The sequence below is a fragment of the Aspergillus affinis genome, assembly GCF_023601865.1.
Source record: "Aspergillus affinis strain CMG 70 chromosome Unknown NODE_3_length_628324_cov_86_750800, whole genome shotgun sequence".
Classification (NCBI taxonomy): domain Eukaryota; kingdom Fungi; phylum Ascomycota; class Eurotiomycetes; order Eurotiales; family Aspergillaceae; genus Aspergillus; species Aspergillus affinis.
Window position 1 is genome coordinate 463,691 of NW_026515784.1, and position 16,612 is coordinate 480,302.

Genomic DNA, 16,612 nt, shown 5'->3' on the forward strand with positions numbered 1-16,612 from the left:
TGAGCAAAATGGAGAGCCACCCCGTTCTCTTCTTCACAAACAGTGAATTTGGCCAAGCGAGTATTATTCTCGCCGTGGCCCACGAGTTCCTCCTTCGCCCGTCCTACACAGTCCACATCGCCTCCTTCCCCAGTCTTGCCCGGTCTATCGATACCCTCAACGAGCGAGCCAAAGAGCTCGCCTTGACCACCACCGCCGCCACATTTCACCCAATCAACGGCCCATCTATGGAAGATGTGTATATCAACACGCCCCATTTCGTTGATCACTTTGACTATCACCAGATCGGGTTCCGGGGTGCCAACCAGGCCTTCAACAGCCTTCTCCCGATACTGATGAACCCGTGGGATGGGCCCCAGTTTGTCGCTATCTATCGTGATTGCGTCGATATCATCAAGAAGGTTCGGCCCGCCATTGTGGTCGTGGATGGTCTGTTCACTATTGGTTTGAATGCTTGTCGCGTCTTGCGGTGGCCGCATGTCCTACTGAGCCCGAATACTGCGAAGGATCTAGTTCCTCAGCCTCGATTGGCGAATCTATGGAAATATCCAGTGTGAGGAACTTTCCATTTCTTCGTCCTACCCAATCTCTAGAATCAATTATCTCTGTATCCCCACTGTTACCCCATATGCAAAGAAGCTCACCATGAACTAGTCTCTGCACGGGATACCCCTACCCCGTCCCGTGGTATTTAGCACCCCTCAACACCTTCCTCACGCTCAAGATCTTCCTGATCCTCCTAGGCAACAAACGCGTCAAAGAGCTTCGAGAGTACCGAAACACGCACGGCATCCCCGGCCCAAACCCCTTCTTCACCAGCACCTCGGGCGACAAAACACCCTACCTCCTCGTGACCACACCCGGGGCGGACTTCCCCTGCTTCGTGCCCGACAACTTCACCCTCTGCGGACCGATCGTGCGGCCCTGCGCGCCGATCGCCCACGAGAGCCCCCAGCTCGCGGCGTGGCTGTCCCTGCGCCCTACGGTGCTCGTGAACATGGGGTCTCATGTGGCGTGCAGTGCGGCGCAGGAGCGCGAGTTCGCAGAGGGTTTCCGGATGTTGTTGGAGAAGCGGCGGGATATGCAGATCCTGTGGAAGCTTCAGAGACAGGGCGAGCGTGACGAGTCGGCTCTGACCTGTCTGAGGGGGGCGATCGAGGGCGATCGCGTCCGGATTGAGTCGTGGCTGAGCGTGGCACCGATCTGTGTGCTGATGAGTGGGCAGGTGAAGTGTATGGTTCATCATGGGGGATCGAACTCTTATCATGAGGCGGTGAGGTGAGTTGATGACATCTTTTATAACTTATTTCTATCTTTTTCTGATACTCCATCCTTTCACGGCTTGGTTGTACTGACGCCGTCACCTTCGTGTCGATTAGGGCTGGAGTCCCTCAGGTTGTCCTGCCCACCTGGTTCGACACCTATGACTTTGCGCATCGGACAGAATACTGCGGAATCGGAGTCTGGGGCAGTCGCAACAGCGCTCCGGCCTTTCGGGGCGCTGACTTAGGGCAAGCCTTGATTCGCGTGCTAGCGAGCGAGGAGTCCATCGGTATGGCGGATCGGGCGAAGAAAGTTGCTGAGCAGTTGGAGGGCGAGGGCCGCGTGATTGCTTGTGAGAAGATCATTAGTTTGATTAAAGGCCATAAAGATGGATGCAAGTAGTCTAGTTAATGTCTGGTTGTCCGAAGACAATCATCTGCTTGCATTTAGTATTTTTGGAGGATCTCCATCAACCGCATCAATTGGCAAGTCCTATTTGGTTTCATCCTGATGCCTTGTAGTACACGTTTCTGGATCATGATATCTCTACTGGGTGAAGCACTGCAATTACAAAGCAGTCAGAGGAGACGTCATATAGAACGAGAAATAATGCAAGAGCTATATTACTCCGTATAGAGAGTCCGGGAGAGAGATCGACCGGAAATGCCGAGGTCGGGATCCACCAAGGCCCAGATCCACTTCTTTGTCCCTCATCTTCCCGGTCATCTTAACCGGAGTACAACTTCCACTCTTTCCTTTCAGTTCATCATCTCTTGTGGAATACACAATCCCAAGTATATACTCACCATGTCGTCCGAACGAATTGCCTGGATTGGCCTTGGTAACATTGGCCGCGTTAGTTGCCCACCCACTCACTCATCTCCCCCCACCTATCTATTTTATCTCTCCCCGCATCAGCAACTAACAGAACAAACCACAGGGCATGGGCCGCAACATCGCCCACAAAGGCCCCCAAACCTCCCCCGTGATCGTGTATAACCGCACAGTCTCCAAAGCAACCACCTTCGCCGAATCACTAGGCTCCGGGAAAGCCACCGTCGCGGAGTCCATCTCCGACGCCGTCCGCGCCTCCACCATCACCTTCATCTGCGTCGGCGACGACGCCGCCCTCGACCAGATCATCAACACCTTCCTCTCTGACACCTCCCTGGACCTTGCCTCGAAACTCTTCGTCGACTGCTCCACCGTCCACCCGGACACCTCGCGACGGATCCACGCTTCCCTCGCGCAACGCAATGCATCCTTCGTCGCATGCCCGGTCTTCGGGGCCCCGAACGCCGCCGATGCCGGACAGATGATCGTCGTCCCCGCGGGGTCAGCAGAGTCGCTGGCGCGACTGACACCTTTCTTCGACGGCGTCACATCCAAAGCGACGCTGGACATGCCCGGCGAGGACGTCGGCGCGGCCACGACGCTCAAGATCCTAGGGAACACGTTCATCCTGAACACGGTGGAGTCGGTGGCCGAGGGGCTTGTGGCGGCCGAGAAGTCCGGGTTGGGCGTGGAGGCGTATCGTCGGTGGGTGCATACGTTCTTGCCCGGGCCGTTTGCCAAGTATGCGGACCGCATGGTCGACGGGGAGTATTGGAAGCGGGAGGAGCCGTTGTTTGCGGTCGATTTGGCGCGCAAAGATCTGGGCCATGCGGCGGATGTGGCGGGGAGGGTTGGTGTACGGTTGAGGAGTGTGGAGGTCACGGATGAGTATTTGAAGGGGGTGAAGGCGGAGAAGGGCGTGAAGGGGGATTTGGCCGGGGTGTATGGGGCGATTAGGAAGGAGTCGGGCATGCCGTATGAGAACTGAGGATTCTGATGCTGATGGGAGGCTAGCGAGTGAGTTAGTTATTAGCTAGTGCATACGTTTACGATTTATGTCAAGTTCAACTGATGTTAGCCTATATGGAGAGGTAGTTGCTAACACTATGTATTGCAATTCATGCTTAATCTATCTGACAGAATCATCCGACCCCCCTAGTAAAAATCACCGCTTTACTGTAATTCTGCTGCTCTTCCAACGACTGCTCCATAGTCAGCAGCAACCGCGTCGTCCGAATATGCAATTCTACACCCCACGGAATTAGCTTCGGACTCACAAATTCTCCGTAATACAAGCAGAACCTACCTTCAATATCCACCTCGTAACTCGTCAACACCTCCTCATCCCGATGGATCAGCAACGGAAACCCAGCATTGAGATACTGCTTCTTCCGCACCCGCACCTTCAGACCGACATTCTTGCCCTGGTCGACCCACAACATGGGCGCTTGGGACTGAGACAGATCGCTAGCGCCAGCGGCATTAGGTTCGAACTCATCCCTTTCCTCGTCGTCATCTGCGTTCCGAGAAAGACTGCAAGTCCGTTCCTGCTCCTTCATCCACTCTCGAAACAACCGGACAACTCCGTCCTCGACCGTATTTGCGCTCAGAAGAAGATGCGTCCCCGGCATAACCTTGACGACATTCACGACAACACAGAGCTGCGAAAACTCCTCGAAAGCTTCGAGATTGACGGGTCGCGTGACGGTCAAATGGTCTTGGTTTTCTTGGATCTCGGGATCTAGATATTGCCAATTAGCTAGTTACCGGAATATAATAATCATAGACACAACATAGCCCCGAATATATATCTCTACACCAATACTACGCAAGCCTAGAAGGAAATAGCGAGACTAATCAAACCTACCCGAAATAACTAACCCCATGCCACTCAACCTCTCCTCGATGGCCCTCTCCGGCCGAAACCGCGAATACAGCGCCGTCAACCGTCCCAGGCGTTGCGCGGGATCAACATTCTCGTACAACGACCCCGCGCCCTCGTGTCGACCGCTGAGCCCGTCGGTGCCAAGGTACTGGCAGAAGACATGTGGTTCGATGAGCTTAGAGCTGGGGTGGAAACATTCGAGAATGAGTTTATATTCGTGCAGCGAGGCAGATATGAGGAGGCGATAGTGGAGGATGCGGAGGACGAGGGCGTGGAAGCGATGCGAGATGGTGGTTAGGGGGAGGAGGGCGCGTGTGGAGAATGGGGTGAGGATTTGGACGAAAACCTGGTTGGGTGGTGAGAGGGGGTTGGGATATTGGGGGATTGGTGAGGTTGGGGGGATATATATACCTCGTTGGGGAGGGAGTAGAGGTGCAGGGAGGAGGGGTCTGGAGGGGTGGGGGTGGTGCTCATTTTGATGGAGTCAAGAATATATTTATCTTAAACTAAGGTATGTACAAGAAGAAAGCAGGAGTATAGAGCAGACATTCCATCTAGTGGGATGTTGGTGCCATGGGGGGACCGTTGACAAGAATTCCCCGGATGTTGACAGATAAGGCCGGGATAGACACCTTAGGAATCAGAACAACATGACGTCAACATCGGGCCGGGGATGACTCGGATAGCCGGTGAGCCCCGGCAAAATATTGATGACTAACGCCAACTGCCTTTTTACCCGATTCAGGGCAGAGAAAGGGACCAAAGTCTACTCCGTACGGTTGTTGATATAACTACTCTACGGTGTACAGCCTGCTACAACAGACCCCAGAGGATCCTTGCCATAGAGAGAGCTGTGCTCTCTGGCAAGAACATGCCCATCATCCATGCCACCTGCACATCTCATGTTCGGCATCGGCCGAAATTATCCGAGCTCGCTTCCCCGTGGTTTCGGTACCGAATTGCCCCGAGAGGGTCTTGTCCAATCACGGGACTCGCGTGGCAGTCCGGAGACCCCGCGACTCCCTTGGACTGTTTTGCGCTTGCCCCGCCATTGCGCCGTCTCTCCGCCGTCGACTTTTCCCTGCTTTTTTCTGATCGCTGTTATTTTTGCACATTTTTTTCTCGTCGCACTTTCTCTTTCTTGCCGGCCAGTCTGATTGTAAAGCCTACGGTTTCGATTTCTCACAATGGTTGAAAGCATCCTCGACGACATCTCCCATCGGAGGTTCAATCCTCTCCGCGGTTCTTCCGTCCTGGTCTCTCCCCACCGCACCAAGCGTCCCTGGCAGTAAGCTGGCCCTGGAATCTTTCTATGACCCGTTGTTGCAAGAAGAAGACTGAAATCATTCGTCAACAGAGGAGCCCAGGAGAGTCCCTCCAAGACTACCCTGCCCACTTATGATCCCGCCTGCTATCTGTGTCCCGGAAACAAGCGTGCGCAGGGAGATTCCAACCCCAAGTATGAGAAAACCTTCGTCTTCGTGAACGACTACAGCGCGGTCAAGGAGGAGCAGGCTCCCTACACCGCCGAGAAGGGCGATGGTGTGTTTCTTCATCTTCAGAAAGGAAAATAACGAGACGTGGTCCTAACATCGACGCAGATCGGGAGTCGTTCTTCCTGCAGGCCGAGCCGGTGACCGGAAAGTGCTATGTGCTCACCTTTTCGGCGGCCCATAACCTCACCCTGGCGGATCTGTCGGCCGCCGAAATCACTCCCGTCATTGACGCCTGGACCGAGATCTATACGGCCCACCTGTCGCCCAAGTCACCGTTGGCTGCCATCGCACCTGCCACGACCTTGCCGCCCAACTCCCCTACCGCCGATCTGACCAAGCCCAAGGAGCAGTACCGGTATATGCAGATCTTCGAGAACAAGGGAGCCGCCATGGGATGCTCGAACCCTCACCCGCACGGCCAGGTCTGGACCACCAGCTCGTTGCCCGAGGAGCCTGCCATGGAACTGGAGCAGTTGAAGAAGTACCGCAAGGAGCGCGGGGGCAAGCACATGCTGGAGGATTATGCGGCCCTGGAGAGCGAGAAGAAGGAGCGTGTGGTGTTCGAAAACGACGCGTTCTTGGTTGTCTGCCCCTGGTGGGCCATCTGGCCTTTCGAGACCATGATTGTCAGCAAGAAGCACAAGCGCGCCCTGGTCGACTTGAACGCCGAAGAGAAGGGCCTGCTGGCCGAAGCCATTGCCGAGATCACCCGGCGGTACGACAACCTGTTCGAGACTCACTTCCCCTATAGCATGGGTATCCACCAGGCGCCGCTCGACGGCACGGAAGAAGAGGTCGAGTCGTCGTACCTGCATCTGCACTTTTACCCCCCTCTGCTGCGCAGCGCCACGGTGCGCAAGTTCTTGGTTGGGTAAGTCTCACTCCTTTCCACTTATGATTTTGCCTCGCAGATTGCTGATTTGACGGTAGGTATGAAATGATGGGAGAACCTCAACGTGACATCACCCCGGAACAGGCCGCTGCCAGACTACGGGGTTGTGGAGGGGAGTTGTATAGAAAGAAGATGGACGCTTGAGCACGATCGCAGTATAATATGTAGTAGTAGGATAACTTTTGCATGATGAGCAGGATGACAATTATTCCAAGGAGTAGCGCCGTATCCCGGAAGTCTGATTAATTATTAAGGGTCCAGTTAACAAAACAAACCACTACTTTCCTTCAGATCGATGCACCGCTTCATAGAGAGAGATAGCTCTCTCGTTGGGTCAACATCCACGCGAGAGTGGATGAGGCGACCATGAGGGGGCTGACGAAGCGACCCTTGAGCTCGGCCGTTCCGAAGCCCAACCACTCGCCGACAAAGTGCAGCAAGGCGATACCGTAGGTCCAAATCGCAATGTCGTACGCGACGGGATTGGTGATGTTGTAGGCGGCATACATGCGAATCACGGCGGACAGGAAGGTCCAGGTAGCGAAGGTACGCGATGACAGAGGGTTGGCGTGGCTCTGACCAGACTGGGTTTTGCCATTGTAGAGCTGCGCGGAGTACTCATGGGATTTGTAGGCTTGCAAACTGTTGAGCGCGGAGACTACCGAGATCTAAGAAGCGAAAGCACTATTAGAAAGTCTGACTTCCACATTCAGGGGGAAAGATGCTCCGGCGCGTCACGTACGAAGGCGAGCCATTTGGGCAGGTAGCCGTCAAACGGAGGGAGGCAACTCATGGGAGCAGCAAAACAAGCTTGAACAGCGGACATTGTGTTTGTGAGGATGGTGAGTTTGGACCGAGGATGACCGAGTTAGGTTGAAGCTGGTGGGATTGATCTGATGTGATGGTTGAGAACCTTAGGGAAAGGGAAGGTGACGGTTGAGCGTTTGCTGCTGGACCGAGGTCCGTTCTTGGCACAACACCAAACTTCCCGCCGATTCTCTCCGCGTCGCCGTTTGTCCCTTTCATCCTCCCCCGCCAAATCCCCAATTCGAAGCTCGAGCTATCAGGTTGACGGGATAAAAATAGCACAATGGATCTCGTTGCGAAGTATATATCCTGCCTGTCTAAATGGCAGCTCAACGTGGCCCCTGGATGGCAGACTGTGGGCGCCTCGGTCCTCCTCGCAGCGGGGAGTTTGTTCGTTGTCTCTAGAGCTCTCCTTTTCGCTAGGGTTCTTTTGAGTTTGTTCGTGCTTCCTGGAAAGCCGGTACGTTTCATCAGGGATATCCTTGCAAAAACCCAAGCATTAACCATGATACGTTCAGCTCCGCTCCTTTGGACCTAAAGGCAGCTGGGCCGTGATCACAGGTGCCTCCGATGGATTGGGCAAAGAATTTGCTCTCCAACTTGCCCGCGATGGCTTCAACATCCTTCTCGTTTCCCGCACTGCCTCGAAATTGACCACCCTGGGTGATGAGATCACGTCCAAATACCCGTTCGTGCAGACCAAGACGCTGGCGATGGATTACGCCCGCAACCAGGACAGCGACTTCGAGAACCTCAAGGCCTTGGTGGATGAGCTGGATGTGGCGGTACTTGTGAACAACGTCGGAAAGAGCCACGACATCCCCACTCCTTTCGCCTTGACCCCGGAGGATGAACTGACGGATATTGTGACGATCAACTGCCTCGGCACTCTGCGGACTACGCAGCTGGTCGTCCCCGGCATGGTCCAGCGCAAGCGAGGATTAATCTTGACAATGGGCTCCTTCGGTGGTTTGCTTCCTACGCCCCTTCTTGCGACCTACTCCGGCAGCAAGGCCTTCCTGCAGCAGTGGTCCTCGGCGCTCGGCTCGGAGCTCGAACAGCATGGCATCACGGTTGAACTTGTGCAGGCATACCTGATCACTTCGGCTATGTCGAAGATCCGCCGGGCCAGCGCTACGATCCCTAACCCCCGGACTTTTGTGAAGGCGGTGCTGTCTAAGATTGGCCGCAACGGCGGATCCCCCACATATGCGTACAGCTCGTCCCCCTACTGGAGTCACGGACTGATGGCCTGGTTCCTGACCTGCGTCACCGGCACTATGGGCAAGTTGGTTTTGGGTCAGAACCGGGGAATGCACGAGTCGATCCGGAAGCGGGCCTTGCGTAAGGCTGAGCGGGAGAAGGGCAAGAAGAGCACCTGATCTACCCCGTATGATCGACTGCTATGATCTATCTTTAGCAAAATGAAGAGTGACGTGCAGGTACGGGGGGTCGCGTGGTAGTCTGGAGACATGCCAAGTCTAGACCACAGACCATGTGCGAGAGAGACTGCCGTGGATGGCAAAAATGGCGTGGAGTTGACCTTTGGGGGTGTTGATATTCCTTGCGACGCGAATCTTAACTTTGAGCCAAATTATTGGTATAATACTGCCTACTACAATGGTGCTAGCTTCATCATGATCCTGATGTCAGCAAGGATTTATGAAAATTAATGCAGCCATATAATGTCAGCTTTTCACAGAGTACAATCTTTGGCTTTATCGAGAAGGCTCCCTGGTAGCTCCAGTTTTCCAATGCCAGTATTCTACCTCAATGCAACGATCCCTCAGGCGATTGAAGTAAATTGGTTGCACCTCGGTTTTCCTTGGCCATTACCAATGCCATTGCCTGTTGACGGAACCGAATCCAAGACAGTCCAGAACACAGCCTCCTGAGTGCTGATAAGAACACAGTGGACCGGGACTCATTATTTGGATGGCGTGCTATGAGCAATTCGCTAGACGCATTGCATGCAGAAGTGAATGAAAACTCACTCTTTTCCTCGGAAAACTATCTGTACTTTTGTCTTTCAGTTCTCAGCTCTCTGAGCAGAGCATAACATTGTAAATGAGAGTAATGAATGAATGTGGAGAATAGTGGTGGCATCACATTTCTTTTATCATGACTCCTGATGCACCATCCAAGACTAGTCTATTCGATGGTTTTGGAAAAAGCATTCCATACTTCTTAGTCCATGTTAACTTGGTCTGGCCGGGATGAGTGGGAAAGATGAAGCCACTTTTGATGGTAAGAAGCTTGGTTTAGTCTTGTGCATCGTGTCATGCTGCGGTCTTGAATCGGCTTTGTTATACAATGGTGATATTTTAATTATTATTATTATTATTATTATTATTATTATATAATTATTATATAATTATAACCATAATGATGAGATCCTCATGGATGATACGGTTAATCACGTGGTTCCAGCTGTTGCGACGGTGCAAGGAGGACTGTAGGAGTAGAGAAGTAAGAGTCTGATTTCTATTATGAAATCGGGTCCGATGGTGAGACACCGGCTTTTCCGTAGACCAAGATTTTGTTATTTGATTTTTTTTTTTTTCACAAGGTCTAATGATGATTGTCAGGTACAGTCTATTTTCGGATCAATGTCGGTCTTTCTCAGCAACTCGCTGCAATAACTATGACCGAGATATCTCCTGCTGAGATACTCATGAGATCTAGATATTATTTCTGTCTACTATAGTACTTTGTAGAAGCATGAACGCAAGGCACGGCATCTTCATTGCCTGTTGTTGCAGTGTCTGTTGCATGACCACCGAGCGGCACTGCGAGCATCATACCACAGTGGCCATCCGAAAGCGACCAGCTGCAGTGCCGATCGACCCGACCAAGCCCTGGCCCGGTGAAGAAATTTTCACTAGGCTGGCCGCTGATCCCGTCTCATTTGGCCGGCATGCCGACCAAATAGGATGAAAATCATATTCACCGGGACCGGAAATGGTTTGGAATACCTGGGCCGACCTTAGTTGACCGGTGAAGTTCCGAACTGGATCAGGTTGCAGGGGAATGGTGAGACATGGTTGGCAGAGGGAGAGGATCTCGACCGTGCCTACGTCAACCGCACTAACGATTCTCTTACATAGTGAGATAGGAACAGGGCCAAACGAAAAACTCTGCCTGTGGGACCCAATACAAACCTTAGAGATAACGGAACCAGCGATCCACCTCTCGGTGAGCTCCAAACGGGATGGTAGAGTTTCCCGTTTACTGCGAGACGACCGGTTGGTGGCCGAATCGGTATACCGATGACCAGACGATCCCGATTCCGACTCGGTGTGCCGATATTTCGGTTCTCCTTATCTTTTCCTGCGGACTAGATGCCTCCGAAAGAGTTTTATAAAAGAACATGTTCGCAGTCACCATTTCCCCCTTGCTTCTTTCTTGGGATTTCGCCTCATCCAGTGTTCTCCCACCACCCTGGCCTGCCGAGGGTTACACTTTCTTGGATTTTTCTTGGACTCGTTGCGCTTTGCCCGTGCCTGAGATCGCCAACCGAACCGTTCTCTGGTCAGATCCACTCGGAATGATCTGCCGCGCCTCTCGGCGCCGGAAACCTAGCTACGAGTAACGAGACCGTCAACCTATTTTTTTTTTTTTTTCTTGGATTTTTTTTTCTCACCCGAGTTCACTTCGTCCCCTGAGAGTTAAAATTAAAAAAAATAAAAAGGGAGAAAAAAAAAAAACCTTCCAACGGACAACACAAATTGAGTGGAACTCGTTAAGAGCTCTCTGTTTAGGAAAAATTACCCAATGTTGCAGTGGATCGTCTGTTTCAGCGCCGCTAATTGTCCGTTGTTGAGAATCTGCAAACTACAGACATATTTTGAGTGGCAAATCCTATGCCAATGCCTAGAGTTGGATGTGACGGTGTTGATGGACGTCACTGTGTACTTTGTAGGTGGTGAGATGCAGTCTGGTCATAGCCATAGCCGAGTTAGTGATAGAAACATCAATGCAAGCAGTTCTACAGAACCCAATGGTCTCACCTGTCATACTGGAGTTAATCTCGTGATATTTCCATGTAACCGCCAAAAACTCCCCGAAAAACCTCCAGCCAATCGGTCGGTGCTCCCTCGCCAAGGGCGTCATGATGGGAAAACCATCATCCATCCGTCGCAGTGATCGGTTGCCTGACTAGTCAACATGCACGAAGTCGCTACGACACGGCGACGAGTCGATGACATTCGCCCTCCCATCGCTCCGGTCTCTCTCCAGGCCAATACCCCACTGTCTCCCCACCCCAAACTTCCCTCTCGAACGTCCAAGAAGCAATCTGGTTCTCTAGCTCCGGACTATCGTCCCTCGTTGGTCTGCCGTCGGGCCCTTGAGATCTGGGCCCCCGTTTTTCTTGCCATGGTCCTACCCCGAGAATGGGGTTCCTCCGGCCCTCCAATCCCTGGGCGCTGGCATGGAGGTCAATTGCCGACCGATGGAGCGTCAATTTCTTCATTTCGCTCATATTATTCTTAGTCCGGTTTTGGTTATTCGAAAATAATTACCTGATCCCGCACTATGACATCGTTCCAGGCCAAATTCACTGTGGCTGTCTATTTATCTCTCCACGGCCCCCTCCGGTCTCTCCGGAATTTTTCTTTCTTCTCCATTCTTCCCTTTCCCCCTTTACCTCCCTTGACACCTTTCACCTATCCCATCTCATAGGATTCAATTGTTCGGGAATCCAATCGACAATATGGGTGTCTCTGATATGATGGGCCGGCTCAAGCCCCAGGCCGCTGAGCAGGAACATTCGGATGCTCCCACTCCTGCCAGAACCGATTCCACCATTGAGAAGGACAACATCACCATCGATGACTCTCCTGTCAAGTACCTGACATGGCGGTCATTCATGCTGGGTATTGTCGTCTCCATGGGTGGTTTCATCTTCGGTTACTCTACTGGTAGGTTGCCGCGTTGGGAGTTGTGGGAGATCAGGACCAAGTCTAACATACCACAGGACAAATCTCTGGTTTCACTACTATGTCGGATTTCAAGATGCGTTTTGCGGAGCAGCAAGCCAACGGCGAGTATGTCTTTGACAACGTCCGCAACGGTCTGATTGTCGGTCTGGTAGGTTCAATTCCCCGAGTCCATCTCGCTGGCCATCAAAGTCATCGAGCTAACTCCCCAAAAAGCTGTGTATCGGTACCATGATTGGTGCTCTAGTTGCCGCCCCTATTGCGGATCGTTTCGGTCGCAAGTACTCCATGACTCTCTGGTCCCTCATCCACATGGTCGGCATCATCATCCAGATGGCCACCGACGACAAGTGGTACCAGGTCGCCGTCGGCCGCTTGGTGGCCGGTCTGGGTGTCGGTGCCCTCTCCAGCGTGGTTCCCATGTACCAGAGTGAGTCTGCTCCTCGCCAGGTCCGTGGTGCCATGGTCAGTGCCTTCCAGCTCTTCGTCGCCTTCGGTATCTTCATCTCCTACCTGATCAACTTCGGTACCGAGTCCATCCAGTCGACCGCTTCTTGGCGTATCACCATGGGCATTGGTTTCGCCTGGCCCCTGATCCTCGGTATCGGAAGTATCTTTCTGCCCGAGTCCCCTCGTTATGCCTACCGCAACGGCCGTGTCGAGGAAGCTCGTGGGGTCATGTGCAAGCTCTACGGCGTTGGCCCGAACCACCGCTGCATCGTCCAGGAGATGAAGGACATGAAGGACAAGCTTGACGAGGAGCGTGCTGCCGGAGTTGCTCCCTGGTATGAGGTCTTCACTGGTCCTCGCATGCTCTACCGTACCTTGCTCGGAATCGTCCTGCAGTCCCTCCAGCAGCTTACCGGTGCCAACTTCATCTTCTACTACGGCAACAGTCTCTTCACCTCCACCGGTCTCGACAATAGCTACGTCACTCAGATCATTCTGGGTGCTGTCAACTTCGGTATGACCCTGCCTGGTCTGTACATCGTCGAGCACTACGGTCGTCGCAACAGTCTGATGGTCGGTGCCGGATGGATGTTCATCTGTTTCATGATTTGGGCCTCCGTCGGTCACTTCGTCCTGGACAATGAAAATCCCCAGAACACTCCTCAGGCCGGTACTGCCATGATCGTGTTCACCTGTTTCTTCATCGTCGGCTTCTCTACGTAAGTCTTTTCTTGCCCCTGAAGTTTTGGGTTTTTCTCGCCCCATCCCGCCCCTGATTACATAATCCACATCCTTGAAGTCTCTTACATGGCCTCATCACCTTTGAACTGTCCAGGACAAATGGCTAACAGTGTCTCGTAACAGTACTTGGGGACCTATCGTCTGGTCGGTTTGCTCTGAGATGTATCCCTCTCGCTACCGCGCTACCAGCATTGGAGTTGCCACTGCTGCGAACTGGACCTGGAACTTCCTCATCTCCTTCTTCACCCCCTTCATCTCCGGTGCCATCGACTTCGCCTACGGCTACGTGTTCGCCGGCTGCTGTTTGGCTGGTGTCTTCATTGTCTTCTTCTTCGTCAACGAGACTCAGGGCCGCACCCTCGAGGAAGTCGACACCATGTATGTCCTGCACGTCACTCCCTGGAAGAGCGCCAACTGGACTCCTCCCGAGGGTGTTGTCGAGGATATGCACGGCCCCCCCGGAACTCCCAAGCACGAGCACGGCGGTCAGGTCGAGCACAGCGAGCCCACCGAGATCCGGGAGTAAAGGAAGGGAAGACAACAAGCCTAGTGCTGTGTCTTCTTCCCTCTCTCCAACGGAGGCTGGGCTTTTGATGGAGGAGGTGTTGTAACACGTCCCTTTTTTTCTTCTCTTTTCATCTCTTTTTGATATCCATGCATTTTTTACTCGGTGTGTTTGGATTGGAACAACTCAACTATCATCTTTTCTGTCTATATTTGATCCCTTCTCTCCTTGCATGCGTCGACGCTTTGATGTCTGGACACGCAAAAGCTACGGGTCTACGATAGTTTTTTTTTTTCTTTTTTTTTTCCGCGGCGTTTTTCTCAAGTATTGGGCATATGCATATCAGGTCTCGTTTATTATTAATTGTAGATAGCTAGCTCAAGCAAAATCGATTTTATTGCATAATAGATCGGGTGTTCGTGTCTCTTGTAATGGTTGATTTATCTCAATACCCATGTTTATAACTAAGCCCTTTAGGCTCATTGATCTCTTCCTAGGATTATGAGACTTGGAGTGGGTTTGCTGAACTCAAAACTAAGATCAGCTATTCTTGATTCCATATAAGTATCTTTCCTTATCGCCCATTACTCCGGGGAATTCACGCCCTGCAATTTCTTGTGCATACTTAAGTCCGTCAAGAAACCGGTGTCTTCCAATCTTAGGTTCAAGAAAAAATCATTGTGTTAAGCACAAAGAAATTCTAACTTTCCGTCTATTATCTGATATCTATTGTCCAATTATTCCCACAGTCCCGCCACATCCCTCCCAGCAAATTGTATATATAAAGCATATCAATTTGTGTCGATATTCACCGCAAACTTGCTGCTCTTGCGGATCCTAGGTCCGTAGATGTATAGTAGGTAAGGCACAAAAGCCATAGCTCCACTAATAGACCCAAGAATTGTGAGTGTATACTGCACGCCGAGGGCCCGATAAATCGGTCCACCAGCAACAGTCACGCCTCCTGCAACCACATATCGCGTGAACACAAGAAATCCTAGCGCAGAGGCCGAGTATGTATCGTAGGAATCGATGAGATACATGTATGAAACGATGAAGATAGTGGTGATGCCGTAGCCGAAGAGGACAGACCCGACAAGGGGCGACCAAATTGAAATGGTTGGCTAGATGATTATTAGTTTTTCGCGATCCAAGGGGCATATCCCAACAACTTACATTGCTGGTCCATCCCATCCAGAACAAACTGATCGGTACTGCTGGTGCACCACCAAGCATTGTATACCAGAGTCTCATCTCAGGGGCAATAGTAGATGACTTGTCTCGAGCATAAGCCTTTGCAGTCCAGCTGTAAACCACTGGCACCACGCAGCTGACAAGCAAGACCCCGACAAGCATACCCGCCCAGCAAATACTAGTCAGGCCCTTTGAGATACCATATGCTTCACCGAAGACATAAGTATAGCCTTCCAGGAAAGTAAAGAGGACGATATAGATAATCGTCAGATAGAGCGAGATGAGAATGATGATCAACTCCGAGTAGAACATCGCAAATGGCCGGTACACCGAGAGTTTCAGGCGCTGACCCAGGCTCTCCCGCTTCATCTCCATTGGCGCCCTATATCTCTCATCGCCGGTTTCCTGTCGAAGTATGGAGGCCTTCCAGTGGAGAACCAGATTACCATAGGTCTCGGGTTGAAAGAGGAAGACCAGAACTAGGACCGCGCCGCCCATGATGAGCATCGTCCACTCTAACCAACGCCAGCCGATCGTGGTTGGGATATAGCTTCCAATTATTTGCCCGACCATCGGCCCTGCAAATGCGGGGATAGCGTATATAGGAAAGGCATAAGCCTTCTCGAGCGGATTCCATAGATCCGCAATCGTACCGCCGGCGCAGCTTAGTGGGGTAGAAGCGAAAAAGCCGGCAAAAAAGCGTAAGATTAGGTGGCTGTGGAGGTTTGGGGCAAGGCCCGACGCCATAATGAAGATTAAAAAGAGGAGCATCGTCGTTGAATAGATCGCATTGCGGCCAAAGGTTTCTGAGAAAGGACCCGAGAGGAGGGAACCAAATGCGAAACCGATGAGAAAGAGACCTTTGAGAAAACAGATCAGATTTAGCTTAGGTTTTCTCTGCGGTGGGAAGGAAGTTATATTAATCGTAGAAAGTAGAAAAATGTCGTCTTACCTGTTGCCAGAGACCCGACGACTTCCGATACATGGAAGTACTCGCTATACTCCCTCACACCGCAAGCATCGATCGCCGATGCGGCAGTGACTGCAAATGCGATCAAAGACACCATAAGCGTCATGCATATTCTGCGTGCAGTACTCTGACTGGCAGGGTTTAAAGGATCATTTGGGCCATCCCAGCCCACAAGGAGCAGGTCATCTAAGCTCGTCGGGTTTGCAGAAGGCGGTTTCTCTAGAGGGCCGTGGTGGATGCTCAATGTACAGCTACGAAGATGTATTAGAATAACGAGCCCCGGGTCAAATTTCGCATAAACTTACTCCGCATTGTGAAAAGACCCGACAGTATAGCTCGGGCAGTTACAGTCAGTTTCCAGCTCTGCCAGGTGCTGGCGGACTGCTTTCCGAACTCTTTGGTACTGGAAGTATGTCTCCATGGCTGCCGATCAGTGCAACACAATGAAGGAAAACACAGGTAATGAGGGGGCCGAGGATATATATTTCTAGCACGTCTGAGCATGACTCAAGCTGAGTAAAAGAGAAGAAAAAAATCCCGGAAGTAGATTAATCCCAACGGACATGATCGCGGCCAACAAATTTGTCAGTTCATCTGAAGGCATCGGATGTCCGTGACTCCACATCGGAGTTAAG

General features: G+C 52.1%; 8 protein-coding genes across 8 annotated transcripts; 5 read left to right on the top strand and 3 right to left on the bottom strand.

Moving 5' to 3' along the window:
* Positions 1 to 8: 8 nt before the first annotated feature.
* Positions 9 to 1,665, top strand: KD926_007120 (glycosyltransferase family 1 protein; the record flags this gene model as incomplete). The annotated part of the gene is made up of 3 exons (XM_053101634.1): positions 9 to 553; positions 655 to 1,278; positions 1,380 to 1,665. 3 exons carry the CDS (start codon positions 9 to 11, stop codon positions 1,663 to 1,665), a joined length of 1,455 nt encoding a protein of 484 aa, XP_052960798.1.
* Positions 1,666 to 2,206: 541 nt separating this feature from the next.
* KD926_007121 (NAD(P)-dependent oxidoreductase) lies at positions 2,207 to 3,085 on the top strand (the record flags this gene model as incomplete). Its single annotated transcript, XM_053101645.1, has 1 exon — positions 2,207 to 3,085. One exon carries the CDS (start codon positions 2,207 to 2,209, stop codon positions 3,083 to 3,085), a length of 879 nt encoding a protein of 292 aa, XP_052960799.1.
* Positions 3,086 to 3,239: 154 nt separating this feature from the next.
* Positions 3,240 to 4,456, bottom strand: KD926_007122 (F-box protein; the record flags this gene model as incomplete). The annotated part of the gene is made up of 4 exons (XM_053101655.1): positions 3,240 to 3,343; positions 3,404 to 3,838; positions 3,965 to 4,328; positions 4,394 to 4,456. 4 exons carry the CDS (start codon positions 4,454 to 4,456, stop codon positions 3,240 to 3,242), a joined length of 966 nt encoding a protein of 321 aa, XP_052960800.1.
* Positions 4,457 to 5,169: 713 nt separating this feature from the next.
* KD926_007123 (UDP-glucose:hexose-1-phosphate uridylyltransferase) lies at positions 5,170 to 6,514 on the top strand (the record flags this gene model as incomplete). The annotated part of the gene is made up of 4 exons (XM_053101666.1): positions 5,170 to 5,270; positions 5,340 to 5,524; positions 5,584 to 6,349; positions 6,409 to 6,514. 4 exons carry the CDS (start codon positions 5,170 to 5,172, stop codon positions 6,512 to 6,514), a joined length of 1,158 nt encoding a protein of 385 aa, XP_052960801.1.
* Positions 6,515 to 6,675: 161 nt separating this feature from the next.
* Positions 6,676 to 7,196, bottom strand: KD926_007124 (Erg28 family protein; the record flags this gene model as incomplete). The annotated part of the gene is made up of 2 exons (XM_053101677.1): positions 6,676 to 7,038; positions 7,113 to 7,196. 2 exons carry the CDS (start codon positions 7,194 to 7,196, stop codon positions 6,676 to 6,678), a joined length of 447 nt encoding a protein of 148 aa, XP_052960802.1.
* A 264-nt stretch (positions 7,197 to 7,460) lies between these two features.
* Positions 7,461 to 8,559, top strand: KD926_007125 (ketoreductase; the record flags this gene model as incomplete). Its single annotated transcript, XM_053101688.1, has 2 exons — positions 7,461 to 7,637; positions 7,696 to 8,559. The coding sequence occupies 2 exons, from the start codon at positions 7,461 to 7,463 to the stop codon at positions 8,557 to 8,559; spliced, it is 1,041 nt and encodes a 346-aa protein (XP_052960803.1).
* Positions 8,560 to 11,891: 3,332 nt separating this feature from the next.
* Positions 11,892 to 13,834, top strand: KD926_007126 (sugar porter family MFS transporter; the record flags this gene model as incomplete). Its single annotated transcript, XM_053101699.1, has 4 exons — positions 11,892 to 12,099; positions 12,156 to 12,268; positions 12,334 to 13,286; positions 13,432 to 13,834. The coding sequence occupies 4 exons, from the start codon at positions 11,892 to 11,894 to the stop codon at positions 13,832 to 13,834; spliced, it is 1,677 nt and encodes a 558-aa protein (XP_052960804.1).
* Positions 13,835 to 14,604: 770 nt separating this feature from the next.
* KD926_007127 (MFS transporter) lies at positions 14,605 to 16,398 on the bottom strand (the record flags this gene model as incomplete). The annotated part of the gene is made up of 4 exons (XM_053101710.1): positions 14,605 to 14,937; positions 14,990 to 15,867; positions 15,960 to 16,228; positions 16,283 to 16,398. The coding sequence occupies 4 exons, from the start codon at positions 16,396 to 16,398 to the stop codon at positions 14,605 to 14,607; spliced, it is 1,596 nt and encodes a 531-aa protein (XP_052960805.1).
* Between the last annotated feature and the right edge of the window lie 214 nt (positions 16,399 to 16,612).